This window comes from Cladophialophora immunda (genome assembly GCF_000835495.1).
Source record: "Cladophialophora immunda strain CBS 83496 unplaced genomic scaffold supercont1.3, whole genome shotgun sequence".
Taxonomy (NCBI): Eukaryota; Fungi; Ascomycota; class Eurotiomycetes; order Chaetothyriales; family Herpotrichiellaceae; genus Cladophialophora; species Cladophialophora immunda.
The window spans coordinates 3,304,140-3,325,592 of record NW_015622543.1 but is presented as its reverse complement, the minus strand read 5'-3'; the positions used below and the strand labels follow the sequence as shown (position 1 = coordinate 3,325,592).

At 51.3% G+C, this 21,453-nt stretch overlaps 3 protein-coding genes across 3 annotated transcripts; 2 read left to right on the top strand and 1 right to left on the bottom strand.

The window, feature by feature from the left end:
- Positions 1-5,010: 5,010 nt before the first annotated feature.
- PV07_05577 (uncharacterized protein) lies at positions 5,011-7,392 on the bottom strand (the record flags this gene model as incomplete). The annotated part of the gene is made up of 4 exons (XM_016392486.1): positions 5,011-5,356; positions 5,441-6,109; positions 6,199-6,939; positions 7,031-7,392. 4 exons carry the CDS (start codon positions 7,390-7,392, stop codon positions 5,011-5,013), a joined length of 2,118 nt encoding a protein of 705 aa, XP_016250005.1.
- A 5,509-nt stretch (positions 7,393-12,901) lies between these two features.
- Positions 12,902-14,520, top strand: PV07_05576 (uncharacterized protein; the record flags this gene model as incomplete). The annotated part of the gene is made up of 4 exons (XM_016392485.1): positions 12,902-13,526; positions 13,580-13,840; positions 13,892-14,241; positions 14,299-14,520. 4 exons carry the CDS (start codon positions 12,902-12,904, stop codon positions 14,518-14,520), a joined length of 1,458 nt encoding a protein of 485 aa, XP_016250004.1.
- Positions 14,521-15,153: 633 nt separating this feature from the next.
- PV07_05575 (uncharacterized protein) lies at positions 15,154-18,484 on the top strand. The gene is made up of 3 exons (XM_016392484.1): positions 15,154-15,658; positions 15,709-16,168; positions 16,307-18,484. The coding sequence occupies exons 1-3, from the start codon at positions 15,219-15,221 to the stop codon at positions 18,278-18,280; spliced, it is 2,874 nt and encodes a 957-aa protein (XP_016250003.1). The 5' UTR covers positions 15,154-15,218; the 3' UTR covers positions 18,281-18,484.
- Positions 18,485-21,453: the final 2,969 nt, after the last annotated feature.

Below are 21,453 nucleotides of genomic sequence, written 5' to 3'. Positions count from 1 at the left end.
TGTAGGAGAGAACTTCCGCTTCATCGCCCCGGTGGTCTACGGTCATGCCAAACTGAAGGAGATTGGCGGTCAAGTAACCACCTTTAGCATGAATCTGTTCACACTGGTTGATGAGAATGACAAGTTCTACCAGACAGAGTGGTAAGTTGACAGTGTTTTTGTTTCAGGACAAGACCAGATTTGCTAATGGCTAGGAAGGCGCAAAACTCCCGAATACCAGGGAGGCTTCTTGCTCGATGGAGGAGTTCACTTCGTTGCTGGAGTGAGACATCTCCTCAGTGCGGTGGGTGAGGATATTACTTCTCTAGCGGCCTACACGGCACTTTTGGAACCGAAACTTGCTCCCGTCGACACTGTCCATGGAATTCTGAGGACAAAGAGCGGACGCAGTGGTTCTTTCAACGTGTCCTTTGGCACTGAGTTCAAGGGGGGCTTTGAGATCTTCGCCGCCACCAACAAAGGTTCAGTTTCCGTCAGCCCGGTGTCAGTCAAGGTCGTACGAAAGGACGCCGATGGAAAGAAAGTGGAAGAAGAAGAGAGCTTCGCCTTTGGTGCTGGGGTCAAGCCTGAAGTCGAGGCATTTGCTGCAAGCATCACGTCGGGTTCTCCTGATCCTCGACAAACTCCCCACCAGGCACTCGGCGACCTGATGGTCTTACAAGGTCTCTTGGAATCGGGCGAACAAAATGGTGCAGTCAAGAGAGTTAAACTATAGACTGCTTACTCATAAAATCCAAAGACTGAGAGTAGGTTGTGCTCAAAGGTTTCCGTATAGCTCACAAGCCATGGTTATTCAGTCATGTAGGCGAAGAGGCTGTAGTGTCGATGAATTAAGCAGATATAGCGGCACGTACCCGACTATCGCTTTGACAATAAATCTTGTACAGGACCCAAATGGTTGAGTCTCGTGCTGAAAGCCGACGATTTTAACACGTCAGTGTGTGATGACCAACCTGCAAAACTACGTCTCTACACCTAAAGACTAGAGCTAGTCGTGGCATACTCCACAGCACGGGAACAGATGCTAAATTGGAGCTAACCGGGCATAGCTACCGCCACGTCGGCAACGAACCGATGTCCGATTGTTCTCTCCAGGGCCCATTTGCGGGGACTGGGAGGACAGCTACCACGCGTCTTCTCCTAGGATCTTTGAGAGGCTTCTCATGTATATGGCGTCTTGGAAGATCTTCCGGATTTGTTCCTTCCCAGTGGGACGGAAACCAAGTATAGACAAACCAGACACAGAAGCTCATCCGAGATCGGCAGGTTAATAAGCAATTGTAGTCCCAGGACGACGACGATGTCAATGTTTTCTGATCTCTCGTGCATTCAATCCATTGATTTCATAGAGTCATTATTTTTGATTTCTTGGGCACATCCGGTACACTCCAAAGCATTGCGGTTACCAAGATAAACATCAAAATCATGTCGGCAAAACAGCGCCTCAGCCTCAGCACGGGCTGGAAATGGAGGCTGGCCAACTGCAACGGGGCCTCTATTCCAGACGACGCCTCATCAATCAAAGAATGGAATCCAGTAAAGAGGTTTCCATCCGTCATCCAGATGGAACTTCTCGACAAAAAATTGATCCCAGACCCCAATATAGGTCTAAACGAACGACTTATCCAATGGGTAGGAGAAGTGGACTGGGAGTACGCAACTACTTTTCCTACGCCAAAGATTCAAGATATTGCGGAATTGGTGTTCGATGGCCTTGACACCTTCGCAACCGTAAAGCTGAATGGAAAAGAAATCTTGCGGTCTGAAAACATGTTCCTTCCTCAGCGAGTCGGTGTGAAGGACTCGTTGAAGCCAGAAGGCCAGGAAAATGAACTTTCCATCCTTTTCGACAGCACCATCAAGATTGCGAATGCAATGGAGGTAAAGTTTGGTGCGAGAACTAGCTGGATGAGGGACAAGAGGCGGATGCATCTCCGTAAAGCCCAGGTGAGCTACGCAATGAACCGCCCCACCCCTCGAGCCTCTTCTAACTATTGATAACAGTGCCACTGGGGCTGGGACTGGGGCCCGAGAGTTCTCACGGCAGGCCCTTGGCTGCCTGTGCATCTGGAATCTTATACGGCTAGGCTCGATAACATCCATGTCACCTCAGATCTGGCGGCCGATCACTCTTCTGCGACTGTCACAGTCGAGTTGCAAGGATCAGGGGGATCCGCCTCGAAGATAGCCAAGATAACCATCCTCGACCAGATCGGAACAGAAGTCGCCAGCTCGAAGGTCTCTCTAGACACGTCCCAGAAAGGGTCGGGAAAGGTCACCATCCCGACACCCAAGCTTTGGTGGCCGAACGGCCAGGGAGCTCAGCATCTCTACACGGTCAAAGTAAAACTCCTAGACGCATCATCCTCTTCGCCGATCGACGTAATGTCCTCGAGATTTGGAATCCGCACCATCAAGCTAATTCAGCGACCTTTGACCGACGCAGAGGGCGAGACATTCCTGTTCAACGTCAACGGCCGTGACATCTTCTGCCAGGGTGGTAACTGGATTCCTGCTGACAATCTCCAACCGACTATGACCCAGAAGCGATATAAAGATTGGATACAACTAGCGAAGTTCAGCAATCTCAATATGATCCGCGTCTGGGGAGGAGGCATTTACGAAGCGGAGGAATTCTTCAACGCTTGCGACGAGCTCGGAATGCTCGTCTGGCACGATTGCGCCTTTGCGTGTGGTAACTATCCAATCCATCAAGGATTCCTGGACAGTATCAAAGCCGAGGTCGAGGCGCAGATAATCCGGCTTCGCAATCGAGCATCGCTCGCGTTGATTTGCGGCGGTAACGAAGACTTTTTCCTTAACGACATGTTTGGTATCAAGTACGACTTTACCGATCTTACGGGTCCATACGAGGACACCGCGTTCCCTCAGCGAAAGATATATCTCCAGATTCTCCCCGAAATCTCTCATCGTCTCGCCCCAGAGACTAAGTACTGGCCTTCGTCTCCGTGGGGTGGCAAATCGGCCTACGACACCACCGGGGGAGACATCCACCAGTGGGCAGTCTGGCACGAAGGAAAATCCTACCAGGAGTATAAGAACCTCTCGGGTCGATTTGTGTCTGAGTTCGGTATGCACGGATTTCCCATCAACCGCACACTAGACGTTTTCGCACCCGACTCTCAGGACCGCCATCCCCAGTCGCGGGCTATCGACTGCCACAATAAAGGCAGCGGTGCAGAAACCCGCATCGCGCGCTATCTCGCGGAGAACTTCCGCTACGATCTTCGCCTGGAGAACTTTGCGTACTGCTCACAGCTCCTACAGAGTGAGGCGTACGGATATTCTCTACGCGACTGGAAGCGTCTATTCAAGGGTCCCCAACGAGAAGAGTGTGCCGGCGCTATTATCTGGCAGTTTAACGATATATACCCCGTCACTAGCTGGGCGTATATCGACTACTATATGCGCCCTAAGCCGGCCTTCTATACGATCCGTCGCGAGTTTGCGCCCGTCAACGTTGGCATCGACCGCACCCCCAGAAGTCGCTGGATCGACGAAGACCATCCTCTTAGTTCTTATAGACCTAAGTTCGAGATCTTCGCTCATAATAATACCACCGAGTCGGTCGAAGCCGTGCTGGAACTGAAAGCGTTCGACTTCCACACCGGAAAATGGGCAGATGCTGGTCCTGATGCCCGCCGTAAAGTCACCCTGACCGCTGGATACAACACCGAGCTGGGGACTCTGGAGCCTCAGCCTTCGTGGACAGAAGAGAGCCTGATTATTCTCGAAGCCAGCCTTCTGGATGCGGCCACGCAAAAGTCTCTGGCCAGAGTGGTCAATTGGCCCGAGCCATTCCGCTACTTGCACTGGCCTGCCGACACCAAAGTGACAGTATCGGTTGAAAATGCTGACGCCGACACTGTTGTAGAAGACATCGAGTTCGAGGATATTGTCACTGTTGTGGCGAATCATGCGGTCAAGGGTGTCTGGCTGGAGCCTGTGTACGATGGCACCGAGAAGGAAACCGAACCTGAGCCTCTGTGGCAAGATAACATGCTGGACTTGCTGCCCGTTCAGGAAGTCAAGATCCTTGTCAAAGGGTTGAGGAGCAGGCCGATTAAAGCGAGGTTCCTAGGAGACTGGGAATTGCAGCAACACTCTTGAGTTTCGAGTTGAATACGTACCTAGCCAACGCTCGACAAAGATGTCTCGAATTTTGCCAATCCAATTTTAAAAGTATAGAATAGAATAGAATGATGATATAGAAGATACAGATAGACGAATCATGAAAATTTTTGATTTTCAAATCCACTCGAAAAGCCCCCAGGCGTCCTCAAGGAACCGTACAGCACAGCACATATAAGGTATCACTGTTTGAAGCGTAGACCTGAGTAGGCTCCTTTTTGGTGTAGTCACTTTTTCACTAGTTACAGACATAGCTATACCGAGTCCCATTAACGAGCCCGATAACAGCCTAAAAGCGATATATACAGTGTATAGTGAACACTAACGACGTTTCTATGATCCGCTTTTGGTCTTTTCACGCAATCCAGTACAGATGTTTTGTGGTGGAACTCGTCGTTACCTGCACAAGCCTTCCAAAATTGCACCTCAATGGGGTCCTGCTGCCCTGAAACAACGGCGTCCTTGCTGACGCAGTGGTCGCCGCCGACTAGGGCTGTTTTCAGATGCACAATGTATTCATTCTCTGATGCTCCGAAGGAAAAAAAAGCTAGGATAGGGCCACCCAGTGCCTCTATATACCCTAATCAAGCAGGAATTTGGCCCTGTGCATGGTATGCAATCGGGTCCGATGGAATGCGAGCAATCTCCGTTGTTTAAGACAAAGGAAAGGGTAAACGAGTGGACGCCCCACGAGGTTTTACTAGTCCACGAGGCTGTGGATCGAGTTGTTGTCCTGTTGGCATGTGTGCATTCCACACATATGCCGAGACGCCGATTTATGCATTCAATGCATCCCTAACGTTCAACAAGGGTTACCTGCTCGAAATTACTGTGTAACATATCGTAGGCCGTAAATTCTCAAGAGCCAGAATATCGAGACAGGTAGGACAGGTCGGCGTCGGTCCGGCCACCAGAAATCAAGCTTGGCCCATGTCCGTGAGGAATCGAGTTCGTCCGCACTAGGGGCGGATGCGCCTGGTTGGGGCTGATATTGGTTCCAGTAGTATGCTCGTAGACGGCAATTCCTTTTGCCATCATCGTATGGTCTATCTTATCGACGTAGCTTGCGATTTCTGCACTCGTCATCCAGATGGCAAGCAAGCTACGGCCTTTCCTGATTGCTTCGAGCTGAGAAGGTTGCTGGATCGCCGCCAACTCGGGGACACGGTATGTGCACAAGAGGAGCATGACTTGCGTATAAATCCTGTTGGGTTATGATTTTATGTTAGCGCAGCTTTATCGAATTATGAGAACCACCCAAGAAAACAACGGCAAAGGCATTACATACCCAAATAGATTAGCCAAGAGGAGCAGATGTCTCTCATGTACCAGCGATTCCACCGAGAAGATCGCCAGAACCGAAAACTCCAAAGATCGTGCCGCAGCCTGCAAATCTCGACTCATCTCCTGCTCGTCGTGGGCCTGGTTCGTCAAGAGCCTGACCACATGCGACCAGCTTAAGACCGAATTGATAGAGTAATACTGGCCGCGAAGGAAACCCTTGTGCAGATCTAAGACGGGCGAAAGTCCCAGAGGGAACTTGAGCTGGTTTGGCAAATGAGCGTACCATAGATCTATCTGTGATATGATCTCGTCAACCACCACGGGCGCATGCAGCGTGTTTGCATTCCAGCCGATGCCGGCGTGCGGATTCGACAAGATGCGGCGAAATGCCACCTCGGCGAGAAACCAGTACATGCCTGGCTCATCGTGGTCACTCAGGGGGAGCGGAACGAAGTCATGATGCGATTGGAGGAGGCATGCGCTATACGAGATGTAGGCTTGCAATTCGTGCTCGAGGAGATAGCAGGCCCAATAGGCACGGTAAGTCATGCGTTGCAGATCCGTGTCGGTCTCCAGGCGTTTCTTACATTGTACCAAGGCAACGACGCCCAGAGAAGCCTCGTGGATGGCATCGAATGCCTGCAAAGGCCGCAGACAGTAGAGGCAGTATAATCTGAGAGGCGAAAGGTCAATTTAGTAATTAGCATATCAAGATTGACCTGTTTCTTCTTCCAGTTGCAGAGGGGGACTGAGTGAACATACCCCATCAGGATGCGACATTGGATAGACAGGATCCCGTACCTCGACGATCGATCACAGCCAAGAATCTTGGATGCCACCTGGAAGTAATCGAGACCCGGAAAGTCGCCCGCATGGCTATCCTCCACGTGGTGCTCGGACCGTGTGAGGGCCCCCAGAGCGAGAACAAAGAGCGTCAGGCAGGTTTCTAGACTTTGGTCCGGGAACTGTGCATCGTAGGTGCGGGTGGTCATGTTCACGCAATCTTTCTGATCGAAGAGTGGACACCAAGGTAAGACATTGTGTGCGAACGAGTTTTGCAGTCGCCAGAGCGATCTCGTCGTGATGGACAAATCTGCTACTGTCAGGTGGCTGTTCTGGAAGAGAGCCTCGCCTTGCTTTGCCTGCCGCTCCAGGAAAGCTTCGTCGTCGTCGTCGTCAGCCAGCGGGTATAGGGGCAGAGGACACTGCTGACCCACGAGCCGGGACAGTCCCGATAATGTGAGACCGACTAGCGAGGACTCGTTTTGTTGGTGGCCATGTCTTCTCCTGCCCACTGGTGCACGACTAGCTGAAAGGGATGTGGCGGCTTCTAGACTGCGGATGCTAGGGTTTGCAGGGCTTTCTGGTTCAAGCGACCCGAACCACCGGCTGCCGGGTTTTTCTAGGAGTGTTTCAATGCGGTCGAGACGTGCTATGACATTCTGCCAGTGGCTGTAATTGACCTGCTCATCTTCAAGTTGATGGTCTTCGCCGTTCGAGGTCCTGTCGCTGGTCAATTATCATCCCGCATAGTGGTCTGGTTGACTCGAAATCCACCGCTGGATTTACGGGTAGAATTGCCACATTCACATACTTTGGAGCTTGGTTGGTGCTGATCACAGTCGTTCTGTAAATGCACGGGACGCCCGTCTGCAAACAGAACGAGCAAGAGGGTTTCTTTGCATCGCACCGCGTCTTTCGCGACCGACATAGTTCACAGGCGACCGAAACCCGCTTCTTGGGATAGTTGATCCGGCTCAAGTCGCGTAGAGGCCGATCATCGGAAGCATCAGTGGCAGGAGCAGTAGTGGTACCAGGATATGCTCGCTTCTTCGAATTGGGAGCCTGGAGCCCCAGACCGCCGCCTGCTCCTTCAGCAACATTTGCAGCAGATGGTACGTTCTCACTGAGCTCGGGTGTCGATCTGGCTTCCGAGGTATCTTTGTTGGCCTCCATAGTATTCTCCAGAGCTACAGAGTAAGCGTAGAATACACCGACGACAGAAGATTTGGAGAGGGCGAGGTGGGCTTTTTATCGGAACTTCGGTTCGGCATGACCACAGCTTGATCCGACCTGGGCTGGTGCTGGGGTGGGGTGGGTGGAGAAGTGCAACAGTCCAGGCCACGGCCATCTTTCTCTGGTCTAGTTGGGCGGGGTGACAGGAGTGACGGACCTGGAATTGGCTTTTCTGGAGTTGAACAAACCCACTGGAGCAACCTGGAGAAGACCCATTCTCTCCAGAATCCCCCAGGTTCTTTTCGCCTCCTTTTGGAAGACCACGCAGGCCTATACACACCCAAACGCGGTGCGTATAGTTCGCTATCCGATCGGCGAGCAAATTGGCCAAATTCGTGCATGGAAGCCAGAGCCCACACTTGATATAAAGAGTTGCTTCCTGGCCCTCCATCCGAAGTGCAAGCTGTTTTTCTCCCCTATGAGCTTTCCCGTTGAGTTGAAAACCATTTACCCCATCAATCAACCTCATAATGGGTGCCCAAATCGAGTGGGAGAAGATCCAACCTCAGATCAAATGGACAATCCTCAACAACCAGAAGCGCTTTGCCTGCTGGGCCATCTTCACCTCGATCGGGTCGATGATGCTGGGTCAGTACTACTTGAGTCTTCACTCTTGGTGGCGAGGGGTTGGCTTGCTGACATCTTCCCAGGCTTTGACTTTGGACTTTCTGGAACACTGACGGCATTTCCCCCCTTCCAACAGCAATATGGCATACCATATCCTGGCACGGCTTCTGGTTACCTCATCAGAGCCAGTATCCAGTCTGGTTGGTCGGGTGTCTCGACTGTTGGTGATATTGTCGGAATCATCATTTCTGGATATCTCCTCGAATGGATTGGAAGAAAGCACACCCTTGGAATTGGAGCCGTCCTTACCGCTGTGGGCGTCGGTATCGAGGTCGGTGTGCAGACCTGGAGAGGATTCCTCGGCGGTCGTTTGGTCAACTGTAAGACCCGAGTCTGGCCGTCAACACTGTATGATCCTGACTTAAGCCTTCTACAGCCATCGGTTTTGGCATCGTCTTTCTAGTCACACCCGTCTTCATTGGAGAGGTCTGCCGCCCTGAAGTTCGCGGAACTTTCCTCTGCATCATCAACGGCTCCATTGTCTTCGGGCAGTTCATTCTGGCGTATGTTTGTATCTGTTCAAAGACGACCCGAATTTGAAGTACTGACAAATGTAGGTTGGCCGCCAATTTCTGTGCAAAGAGGGATGACAAGTGGTCCTATCAGATCATGATTCTCCTTCAATTCGTCTTCTGCGGTTGGTGGAGCTCACTCCGAACGAATTGAAAATTTGCTGAATCGGATTCACAGCCATTCTGTTGGGCGTCTACCCATTCTTCCCAGACTCGCCATTCTACTTCCTCAAAAAAGGCGACACCGAGAAGGCTCGCAAATCGCTCAATCGGATCCATGGCAGCTCCGACCAGAGGCTGATCGAGGCCGAGCTCGCCAGAATTCAAGACGTGGTCACCGTCACACACGAGATGCAAGCGCTCGCTGGTGAGGGTGGCCCTCCCATGCTGCAATGTTTCAAGGGCAATAACTTGGTAAGCCCACCGAACGCCATCAAATTTGCCTTCTCCGACAATGCGCTGACTGTGATGCCAGAAACGAACTATGACCGCATGTTTGATGTCCGGCGCCCAGCAAGCTATTGGAGCGGGTTTTGTCCTGGGTTACGTTACATACTTCATGGAGCTTCTCCACGTATCCCACTACTTCACAGCGAACCTTGTACTCTATGTGGTAATGTTGATCTCAAATATCTCGGCCTTCTTTGTCATTGAGGCCGTCGGTCGACGGAAGGTTCTCGTTTACGGAATTTTTGGCTGCACTTTCGCGAACTTGGTGCGTCTATAATACATGCTTTGGCTACTATGATCATGTTCGTACTGACGAGGCGACAGCTTTTGGGTATTATGGGCTGCATCTCGGCCGCCGGCGCTATCTGGGCGATCCTTGTCAGCATTTTCCTCTGGGCCATTATCTACGAGATGACTGTTGGTGCGATTGGATTCGCACTGGCTTCAGAGGTGCCAACCGCAAGATTGAGGCCAGCAACCATGTCCTTGGTCGGCTTCACTCAAGGTGCAGTGTAAGTCTTTCCCGAAAAGCATGGATCGTATTTCCAGTAGCTAACATATAATAGTGGATGGCTTATTGGCTTCGTCAGCCCCTACATGATCAACCCCGATGCAGGAAACTTGGGCGCCAAGGTCGGCTTTGTTTTCTTCGGCCTGGGTGTACCTTTGAGTATCGCCTTCTACCTGCTCGTCCCCGAAACGAAGGGCCTCGGTTTCGACGATGTAATTGCTCCCAGTCCTTCTCTTAAGCTTGAAAAGCAGCTAACAGTCCACTAGCTCGACCATCTGTACAATAACAAGGTCAGCCCTCGGAAATTCCAAGAGGCCATTATGGTGGAACGAGAACGGGACACCGAATTCGGGAACATGGAACATGGCAAGGCGGACCGAGCAGTCGTGTGCCAGGTTGAGAAATGCGCGCCTCCTCTTGGACAAGGTCCGTGAGGCAATAACCCTGCCACTGTAGTCGACGGCGGGAGAAAGGAGAAGGAAGTCCAGCTGGATGAAGTCGTTTAGGTACATGATATCGAGCACGTAGACTGAGCGCCTCGAAGCAAAGGCTTTCAATCGTAGAAGAATGATCGATCTACCTGGCTAGTCCTGTTCGTTCTAACGTGCAAGTCTCCATTTCCTATGCTTCCTCGCTCGGTGTCCCGACAGACAGATTCGATTAAAATAGATTTGGATCTTACGTGCTTTCGCCGACGTGACATCGCCACGCTGTCATTGATAAGCCTGTGCTTATGGAGTCTACCCAAGTGCTGCTGATAGCGGCTCCTCGGTTGGCCCAAAATACTGGCTCACAAAGAAACCGAACCGACACTCGGAAGGCGTCGGGTCTAGCCCAGGACTCCACATGCAGTACTGGATCTCCGTGCCGATTAGTTTATCCTGGGTGGCTTATAGTGTCCCTTTTAGTGCTCTGGATGAATTTTTGAGTGTACAAGACCCTCCTTGTTGTTTATAGATATCAGAATTTTAGGCCTCACAACAAACCACTCGAGTCAAGATGTCATTGCCCATTCAGTACCCTGCTATCAGCGGCCCAGGACGGCTACTCGAGATCTGCTCGTTTCGCAAAAGTGATATTCTCGAGTCCAAGGTATGTACATCCCTAAGGCAGGATTGTGACAGACTGGCTAATGTGCCCAAGTTTCAGGAGATCTTCAGCGGCTTGATGCAAAAGATCAGCACTTTCGGGATAGCCAGGCAGAACTCATTTGGAACCAAGGAAGGAGACGAGCGCCAGGCCGTCCTCGTGGCCGACTGGACTTCTGCAGAGGACAAGGATGTCTTTGCAACCAGTAAGCGGAGCGCCCTCAAATTTGACAGGCTTTCAGGTGTTGATTCTGGGACCAGGCGAAGATTTTGAATCCGTGAAGCCTATCTTTGGGCAGATCATCAATGTCGAAGACGCAAAATGGGCATGGTAAGGTCATCTGAGAGATCTTTGAAACGAAATTGCAATGAAGCTGATGACAAATTGTAGCTCTCATCTGATCCTGCCTACAGGCTCAGCAAAGACACCTCAGTCGGCTCTTTACAGCATCTCACATTGGACTATACCCGTAGCAGAACAGGCCGGCTTCGCAAAGACTCTGGACAAGTCCATTCAGACCATTGACAAGGGCAGCTACGACTTCATTGTCGCAGGTGCCACGCGGGAAGACCCCGAGGTGATTATCGTGTTTGTGGGCTTCACCAGCGCGGGAGGTGCTGGGAACGTTGGAAGTCAACTCAGCGAGGCGACCAAGCCGTTTATCAAGAGCGCCACCACATATAATGTGAAGCTGGAAAAGCAGTACTAGAGCGCAATGGCAGACCAGAACCTTTCAGTAGCGCGAGCACAACAGATCATAGAATGCCTCTAGAAGAGGAGAGCGCACCCGCGCCACAGATAAAGTTGAGCATTAAAATCGCTAACTAGTTAACTATAATACGGAACCAACTAACTGATCTTGTAGAATATAGCGTCGTAGAGTCTAATCGTAATCCTTCTTTTATCTTAGAGATATATTTATGCCCACTATGGACTCGATTAACTTCGGTATATATGTCACGGTACCAACCATGGATCGAACCTCGGAGATCCGATCACGAAGGTTCTCCGATGACTGGACATTGTCTACTCGTCATTGTGAAAATCTCAGAAGGACGCGCAAGGCTCTACAGAGCCTCGAAGCGCGTGTTTACGACCACTGAAGCTCATACGACTCCTTCAGACACTTCTGCTACATTCGAATGGTTTCAGCTATCAAGAATGCTCCACTTGGAAAGGTATATACATCTTTCGAGCTCTTTGTCTCTCGTCTTGTACTTTACCGTGCATCAAGATAGCAATATCAAGGACTCCCCAACCCCCGGACCGTTTTGAACCCTGCCCCCGCCCCCTCTCAACCCCGAAACATTCTTCTCGCCCGTGTCCCGGATGGAGAAGAGAACACTTATAGGAACGAGGGGTTGAAAAGAGGGGATTTAGCGGCCGGGGCACGACAGCCTAGACCAGACTCTATTTTATGTTCTATAAGAGCATAATTCGAAGGGGAGCTTTTAGAGAGGACGAGGTACATCCGGCAGGAGAAAAGGGAAGGGTAGAACCTTAACCATAATCCTAGAAATCCGGGAATGAGCCATATACATCCACTGCGCCTAGCGTGCAAACATACCTACAGGGCAAATCGGGTCCAGCTAGATAAGGACGGCGTGAAGGGTGGGTTGAACGGTGAGTAGAAGGCGAGAAGATTGAGAGAGGAGGGCGAGTTGTGTGGTGATGGTTTTGAAAGCGGCACGTTCGCGGGTGATCCCCAAGTGACCGCCGAGCAGATTCTACTCTGCTTGAGCCGCCAAGGTTCAACGTTCCCGTTGACCGTCGGCAGTCCCAGACATCCCTGGCGTCAGCTATGTAAGCTTGTCGGTCTGCGGCAAGCTTAGTTTTGCCAAGTAGTCCATTTACAAGTTGCATTTCAAGGTTGACGCTCATTGGCGGACGTGATGTTGGCTTTTACTTGCTGGTACTGGTGTCCAGCGGCTCAAATGGCGAACATCCCTCGAGACCCGAACTCCGGAGAGCCTAGGCTGCTCCAATACTAGTGATAGTTCGGGGTTTGTAGACCATGGGGATACCTGACTCTTATCGTTGGGACTCGAAATCCCAGGATCAGTTATATAATGTGTGTCGTCCTCACCTTCCGTTCAGGAAACCGTCGCTCTACACGACGCAAAATATCCCAGGAATCCATCACCTGCGGTTTTCTCGAGAGACAATTTCAACTAGCAATTTGACACCTCACTGGGCGCCAGACCACCATTGCCTTAGACCGTCCTCACATTGACACAACAGACATAGGAGACCGGCCAACATGACAACTGAAAAGCCAAATGCTACCACTATGGATCTTGTCGAATATGGGTCAAAAGAGGCCCCACCGCCTGAGATCAATTATGCCGTCGAGAAACAGTTGGTCAGCAAGATTGACCGAGTTATCGTTCCTCTGGTGATGGTGACGTATCTCCTATGTTTCCTCGACAGAACCAACATTGGCAACGCTAGACTCTACGGACTCGAAAGGGACCTGCACCTATATGGAACACAGTATCAAACAGCAGTTGCCCTACTTTTCGTCACATATGTCCTGGTCGAGATTCCCAGTAACCTCTTGTTGAAGTATTTCACTCCGTCCAGATATATCGCCGTCCTGACCATTACTTGGGGCATCATTTCTACATTGACTGGAGTCGTTCAAAACTATGGAGGTCTCATTGCCTGCCGCCTTCTCCTTGGCTTGGTGGAAGGTGGTTTATTCCCTGGATTGACGATATACCTTACCATGTTCTACACTAAGGCTGAGCTTGCACTTCGCATTGGCTACCTCTTTGTCAGCTCTGCTATCGCTGGAGCTTGCGGAGGATTACTTGCCTACGGAATCGGCTATATGGACGGTCTTGCCGGGCAATCTGGCTGGCGCTGGGTTTTCATCATTGAAGGTATTGTTGGTGCGTGAGTACCTGCATTTCGGCGTCCTGACAGTGTATCATAGGCATCCCAACCGTGCTTTTTGGGTTCGCCATCTTTTTCCTCCTTCCAGACAGCCCAGCCACTGCATGGTGCCTCGACGAGGAAGAAAGGCAGCTCCTCATTGCCAGACTGCGACGTCAACCGGGTTTCCATGAGGAGCTCGATCGAAAGGACTCTCTCCTTGCATTCAAAGACTGGAAAGTCTGGGGATTTGCAGCTGGTCAGTTTGGCGTCAATGCTATGCTGTACAGCTATTCGATCTTCCTTCCAACCATTATAAAAGGTCAGTCCATACGCCTTTTCATTCTGCTCTCTATTGACGCATAAGCCTCAGGTCTTGGAAAGTGGTCCACTACACAAGCTCAAGCCTTGACTGTCCCGGTTTACGTTTGTGGCGCGATCTGTTACCTCCTCGTGGCACGACTGTCCGACGCTCACCAACTTCGTGGCCCTTACCAGATTGCAGCAGCCTCGACTAGTATTGTCGGCTATGGATTGCTCATTGCTCGGGTCGGCCCCGCGGTCCACTACTTTGCTACCTTTGTTATCTCACTGGGCTTGTTCGTGGCTGTCGGTATCCCACTGGCATGGCTTCCTTCGAACAACCCCAGATATGGTAAACGAACCACGGCGTCTGCCATTCAAATTTCTGTGTGTAATTGCTCCGGGATTTTAGCACCATTTGTAGGCAATCTTACCACCAAGGAGACTCAGTGAAACATTGCTGACACGTTGTCGCAGCTCTATCCCACCAAAGACGCACCGCACTACACTATGGGCTTCGCTGTCAACATCGCTTTGCTGGCTTCTGGCATTTTCTTTTACGGGTTCATGACGCTTTATCTCGGTTTTATCAACAAGCGACGCAGAGAAGGGAAGGAAGACTACAAGATCGTTGGAATGGGTGACGCTGAAATCGACGCTCTTGGTGATAGAAGCCCGAGATTCATGTACACGATCTAGAATCGCCCCGGCTGTGCGTGGAGCTTACAGAACAGAATAGAGGTTTAGTGTTCGGAGATCTGGTCTACTGGCGAGAGATTGTCTCAAAGGCTTCTGAGAAGACAACGACCAGGGCAGTCAGTATTCAGATCCTGGTGTTCACCGGCGAATCAGCGCCTGGCCTTGGCACCCATTTGGGACCGTATCCTGCCGCTTTACTTGAGCATTATGGGGATCCGGCTCAATCTCGGCTCAGCCTCGGTTTTGACCTACTTGGGACTGTGTAGGTACTCATTGCGCCACTATTTATTGATGAGTTAGGTCTCCGTATATGAGATCGCATGAGAGTTTTGAGACTTGTGAAGCCTCATCGAGATCTCTCGTCCCGTACTCACTGGTGCCTCATGGAGCAACAAATGGAGAGCGCGCCTCTGCCACTTCAACATGGAAGACAAGGAGCAAAGCTGAATGGACGGAAGTCGCAACATACACCGCCCCCAGCACAGCCGCAACGTACACTGCCCCCCAGCCTCACGGACAGAAAGAATTTTCACTTTTCAAACAAACGAGGGCCATCTCGGATATATTCTTGACTGTTGGTGCCTGTCGTTGCGCTGTTGGTATACCGTATACCGGTCAAGCCCTTCTATTTATCGGCATTGAGCCTCTCGACCGGCGCTGCTCGTCGTTCTGTGGCGTCCGAATGTCCATTGGACTAAATGGAAGCTATGGCAGCCGTTGGATTGGCTGGGAACATCCTCCAATTCATAGATTTCGCTGCAAAAATCGTCACCAAGGGACATCACATCTACAAATCCGCCGATGGCTCCCTAAGCGAGAACAATGACCTTGAGCTCATTACTAGCGATCTCGTGGTGCTTCAAACTAAACTGGAAAGGGCGCCGGACCGAAGCTCCGGTGCGGCCAGCCCCAACGAGGATGATGAAGCTGTTCGGACGCTGGCTGCAGCGTCCACCAAACTGGCGCAACAATTGCTGACACGACTAAACGCCGTGAAAGCACAAGGTCGTTTTCGGAGATGGAAGAGCTTGAGACAGGCTGTCAAGCAAGTCTGCTCCAAGGCCGAGGTCGATGATATGGCAAGACGTCTCTCGCAATTTCGCGGGGAACTCCAAACTCGCCTCGTTGTTTCGCTAAGGTACGCACGCCCGCGGTCCGAATACGAGCGAAGAACTGACGGGCGGCCAGAGATGAAGTCTCTGAGAGCCACAGGAAGCTTAATCAGCAAATTGTGACCATGGGTAACAAAATGGTTCAGTCTTTCGTCGCTCAGATGGATCACCATTCTCGTAATGATAATACATCTGTCAGTTCCCAGTCCGAACAACAAAGCTTGAACTCTGGCAAAGGCTCTGGTGCTTTGGGAGGGATCCTCAATGATGACCATCTGTTGCAAAACAATGAATCCGCCCTCAAAGCAGCGATCCTGTCAAGCTTTGAATATGCCGACATGGATTATCGGTACGAGGCAATTCCGGACGCTCACGCCAAAACTTTTCGCTGGATCCTGGAAGACAAAGACAATGAAGACATCCCGTGGGATAATTTTCTCCAGTGGGCGCGGAGCGACAATTCCTTGTATTGGATCTGCGGCAAGGCAGCTTCTGGCAAATCAACTCTGGTGAAGTTTCTCCTCCAGCAAGAGGTGGTCAATCACTCGCTCAATCAATGGACTACTTGCCGGAAATTGATCAAAGCAGACTTCTTCTTTTGGGCAATGGGTTCTCCGATGCAACGATCTCAGAAAGGGTTGTTGACTGCGCTCCTGCGAAAGATACTCGCCTAGTGTGAGGTCGAGCTCGTGAAGACCCTGCTGCCAGATCTGTGGCATCAGCTTGAGCCGCTCTCCCGCTTCAATCTGGCCCGTCTTCGGTCAGGGTGGAAGCCGTGGAGGTTATCCGAACTGATAAGCCTGCTTGAGAATATCCTACTCTCCCTGGGGAAGACCTCGCGTATTTGTCTTTTCGTGGACGGCCTTGACGAATTTGAAGGTGACCACGCCGAATTGGCCAGCACTTTCAGCCGGCTCGCGAAAATGCCAAACGTCAAGCTGTGCCTCTCAAGTCGACCCCTGGCCGCCATCGAATACGAATTCGCGGGATGTTCATCCCTGAAGCTGCAGGACCTGACCCGTGGCTGCATCCAATTGTACGTTCGCGAGAAGCTCACCGCTCACCGTCACTTCCAAACGTTGAAGCAAAACGAGCCGCTGCGGATTGGGAATCTCATCGACCGGATTGTGACCATGTCGTCAGGAGTGTTTCTTTGGGTTCATCTAGTGGTCAAGTCATTACTGGAAGGCCTCACGAACCACGACGACGCCGGCGATCTGGAGGCCCGGCTCATGGCTCTCCCTCCCGAGTTAGATGCGCTTTACAAGACCATGCTGCAGAGTATCAACCCTCAGTTTTACAGAACGCAGGCCTCAAAGCTGCTCCAAGTTGTCTATTCCATGAAGGGCACCATATCTAGCCTTGCCTTGTCATTCATCGATGACCCGGAATCTCCCACGCCCGCATCCAGCTGCCTGGACCCATTGCCAGTGGAAGTTGTCGACAGTCGGATCAAGCGTGTCGCAGACCGACTCAAGTCTCGGTGCAAAGGTCTTATTGAGGTCCAGTCCCTCGGGCACAGTCAGGTGCGTCCGCAAATGATCGATCATCCTCTGCGACCAGATCAAGTACAATATTTGCACCTTACGGTAAAAGAATTTCTCGAAAAGGCGGAAAACTGGAGGTTGATAATCGACTGGACAGCCAAAGCAGACTTTGACGCCAACACTGCCTGCTCTCGGGGCCTTCTAACCCTGGCGAGGCGGACCCTCAAGTTCCATGGCTGGGGGAGGCACATCGCCGCCCTGATCGATTCTGCACTCTCTTTTGCAAGGCAGGCAGAGGATAGTAGCGGGAAACCGGACCTTGCATTGTTTCAGGACCTTGATGACCTAGCAACCGCGATGTTTCCGCGTCGCAGGCTGCAACACTGGTCTTCGGACTTCACTGCATCGCACGTATTACTCTGCCAACAGAGTTGCCAATGTCCGGAGTCGAGCCTCGCGACCCACGCAGTATTCCAAGGGCTGACTTTGTATGTGGAGTCCATGTCCGGCGCTTCCGTGCGGCTTCTCAACTCCGAATCGACGGAGTTTCTCCTGAGCATCGCCACAGGCTCGAGTTTACAGGTCAAGGATATGAGATGGTTTGACATCAATGGGGAACTTCCTTTGAACATTCTACTTGCAGACATCGCCAGCGAGACGAATTCCTCCGACTATGAAGACCGCGACGTCCGTCCGCATTCTGCCATGATAAAGCTGCTCCTGGACAAGGGTCTGTCACCGAACGAGAGCCGCGGCCACCGATCGCCGTGGCGCGAACTGCTGGACCATGTGCGAGACATCTCGGCCACGAAACCATCACGCCTGGCCAAGTTCGTCGACGTGATCAGGCTCTTCATCCTCTTCGGGGCGGATCTGTTCTGCACTCTCCCAGGCAGAGAGAATCCCGCTGTGGAAGAAACAGCCGCCGAGGTGCTGCTCTCTGTTTTTCGGGAGCTACCTCGGTCAGCCACGCAGGATCTGTTTCAAATGGTGGTGGAAGGCCAACAATGCCAGACCGAGAAGCGAGATACAAGCATTCTCCCTGCCGTCGTGGTAGACGACCAGCCACTGGAAGATAGGATCACAGCGCCTTCAGTAAAGAAAAGGCGGAAAAGGAAACAACCGACCGCGAATTCAAGCAGGCGGCGACGCAGATTCTGAGTCGCCGAATCTATGCTCTGCGACGAAAGAATTGTGACTGGAAGTACCGATCCTCAGCCCCGTTGGATCATCGCATTCGCTGGGCTGGCAGGAATTTCGAAACATTACCGTGGTCGTATCACGGGGCCCAACCTGGGTGGTCGAGGCAGGTTAGATAGCTGCTAGAACGGGAATGGGTTCATAAATGACAGAGGAATATCGAGACTCGGGTGGCTTCATCACGTAGGACTTGTAAATTGGTGGATCCCAAAGATCGATTCTAACTTGGCGCTTCCACTTTTGTCCTCTATATCCCTTGGGGCTCACCTGATTCCACCTCGTTTGACCCTCCCAAAGAGTCGCCTCATAGACTCGGCTGTGGTTTATGGACCTCTGGCAATCCGAACAACCTACCGGCATCTTTCCAAGGAAAAGTCTTCTAGGTAACAGGCGCTCTTCTCTATCACCTTACCTTCTCCAAGCACCCTCTCAACTGTGCTTCAAAACTATACTCGGAGGCGGGAGGTAGACCTTTTCTACGCGTCCGCTATATAATTTCTCTTCTTACTCGCTGTCTCTGTCACTATGATATGTGCTAATCGTGACATCGAGCACTATACTATGCCTTTCCTCAAAGTCCAATAAATTACAGCCAGTCCAGTACCCCTTAAACAAGGACTTACGTCCACTCACTCCAACGGCCGCGGTATTGGAAGCTAGCTTGTGCTGACACCCCTTGATCTGATTCGCCAAAGCGGTGGACATCTTGCGGCCCTTCGGCTTCCCTGATATATCCTAGTTCACAAGAAGTGAACGCAACCCGGGGTTGTTCGTGATAAAAGTCATCAAACCGATAATGCAGCGCATCAATGAGAGTGTGGACGTGTCCATCGGGATGCAATACCTTCCAAGGGTTGCGACAGTCTTCCATCTTGCACGACTTGAGGACCATTAGAAGAGCATCCAAGCGGCTCACAACATGCTCAAAAGGTCTGTCCGCGAGCCGGTATGTGTCGAGAGAGCCGCTGCGAGCGTAATAGTTGTCGACCTGATAGGGATCCAGCTGTCGAGGGTCAATAAACTCATTCCAATACCTACCGAGCACGGTCTGCTCCGGACAATTCGTACCTTCATGTCATAGTACTCTTTCTCTCCCGTACACCATACCGAGTAGTAGAGGCTGTATTCTGACGAAAGGATCCGGACGGCCTTATACGTGTTGTTCAAGCCGTTCACACGACTTCCGCTGTGAGGATCGTATCCATCTCCGTACTTCCCCCACAAGCCTTCGGGAATTACATTGCCCCAGAACTCGACGTTGACGTGCTCGTGTGAGCGGACTTCAGCCTCTTTTGGTGAGAGTACAATGGGAGCGCCGTCAAAATCTCCACGGCTCGCCCCTGCAAGGCCCATTATGGTCGGAGCAAGGTCAGTGTGCGAAGTCACATGCTGCGACACTCGTCCACGAGGAATATCCGGTCCGCGAATGATAAGTGGTATATGAATGTCTGTGTCGAAACCACACTCTTTGCCGGGGTGAAGTCCTGTGACAAATTCACCATCAGTCTCCAACCAATCCATAACTGGCCAAGAACACCTACGGTGTTGAGATATATGATATCCATTGTCAGTGGTGTAGAAGATGTAAGTGTTGTCCAATAGGCCCTTGTCGTTGAGCATGGTGATTAGCTTCTCAATCATTTCGTCGACCGACTGTAGCGCACGTAATCTTGAACGTTGGAACTCGTCATTGTATTCAATCACAGTATCGTTGAGAAGTGGCAGGTCTTTCATCCACGACACACCGCTAAACTATAGGTTGTTAGAGACGGAACTCCGCCGGTTGCGTGAGACTGAATACGTACTGCTACTGGGTTAAAGTCTGGTGTTCTCGGAATCTTGTAGTCCTTGAACAAGTGGGCGTGTCTCGGTGCATATGCAGGGTGATCGATGCGGAAATCTTCATCGCCGAGGATACAGTCCGAATGGGGCGCAATTGGTGCCACGGTTAGCATCCAAGGATCTGGATGCGTAGTGGCCTCTTCCAGAAACGCGTACGCCTTTCCCGCCACGATGTCCGGGGAATACTGGCCTTTGTAACTGATAGGCGCGCCTCCGTTGCGGGACATCCAAGAGTTGTAGTATTGATAAGTGTAAGGGTCGAGCAAAAAGTCCGACCCGTTGAAACCTTGCACATACGGCGCATTGTAGTTGTCCACAGTATGAGCGTTCCAGAGTTTCCCTGAATAGTAAGTATTATATCCCGCCTCTTGCATCCAAACAGGGATATAATTCGAATTGATGCCTTCGCGAATGATTTTGGGATATCCACCTTTCGCAGTCAGTTCTATTTACCCTTTCAGTATGCGCTACTTACCATGCGGCGGAAAAATGTCCGTGACGTTCGTGTTGTGCGCCAGCCGTCCCGTCCACAGGTTAACGCGCGAAGGACAGCAGATGGCTACGGTGCAGAAATGGTTGTCGAACACTGTTCCTTCATTGACAAGATACTTCTGTAGAAAGGGCATGTGTTGCTGTTTACCTTGGTTAGCCACCATATACTATCGTATGAACGCTCGAAATGGAACCACGTCTTACATACCAATGATTCCATATGGTGGTCTTGATCATCGGTGAGAATGAAAAGAATGTTTGGTTTTTTGGCCACCTCGGCCAATATTGGTGAAGCTGCCAGAAGCCATATCAGCCACGTAACCACGATCGAAGCATTAGGATAACTCATAGTGGGACTAGCAGGAAATGCCGGCTCAGTAACGAGGAACAGAGCGTAATGAGCATATTTGCAATAACAAAATTCGGTAGCCTTGAATATTTATTACTTGGACATTTGATAGAGACCACGTCCATGCAACAAACATAGCGATGAGGTCAGTTTTGTTAAGGCGGGCTGGCAGCCTCTAGTTGGCACCAACGTCCTAAACGAAGGACCGGCCAGTCAGGAGCTTTGGGATCTTTCCAAGTGAACTACGCTAATGCACTGTCACGTAGCGTGAAACCAGATGGAAAAGAATGGCGGGGTTAATGCGGTGTCACGTAGTACATTTACCCCAGGCCTCCCCCAACTTTCTCGATCTCTCCATCCCTTCGACATTGGACTGATCTGATAATCCAGGAAGAAATTTCGGGGCAAGTGCCAGCATACAACTGAGTTCGGCAATCATCCTCCGATGGAG

Coding starts and splice junctions, on each gene's coding strand:
- PV07_05575 (XM_016392484.1), top strand. CDS start 15,219: ATGGAAGCTATGGCAGCCGTTGGATTGGCTGGGAACATCCTCCAATTC. Junction 15,659..15,708: donor CGCCTCGTTGTTTCGCTAAG/GTACGCACGCCC, acceptor ACGGGCGGCCAG/AGATGAAGTCTCTGAGAGCC. Junction 16,169..16,306: donor TTCTCCTCCAGCAAGAGGTG/GTCAATCACTCG, acceptor ATACTCGCCTAG/TGTGAGGTCGAGCTCGTGAA.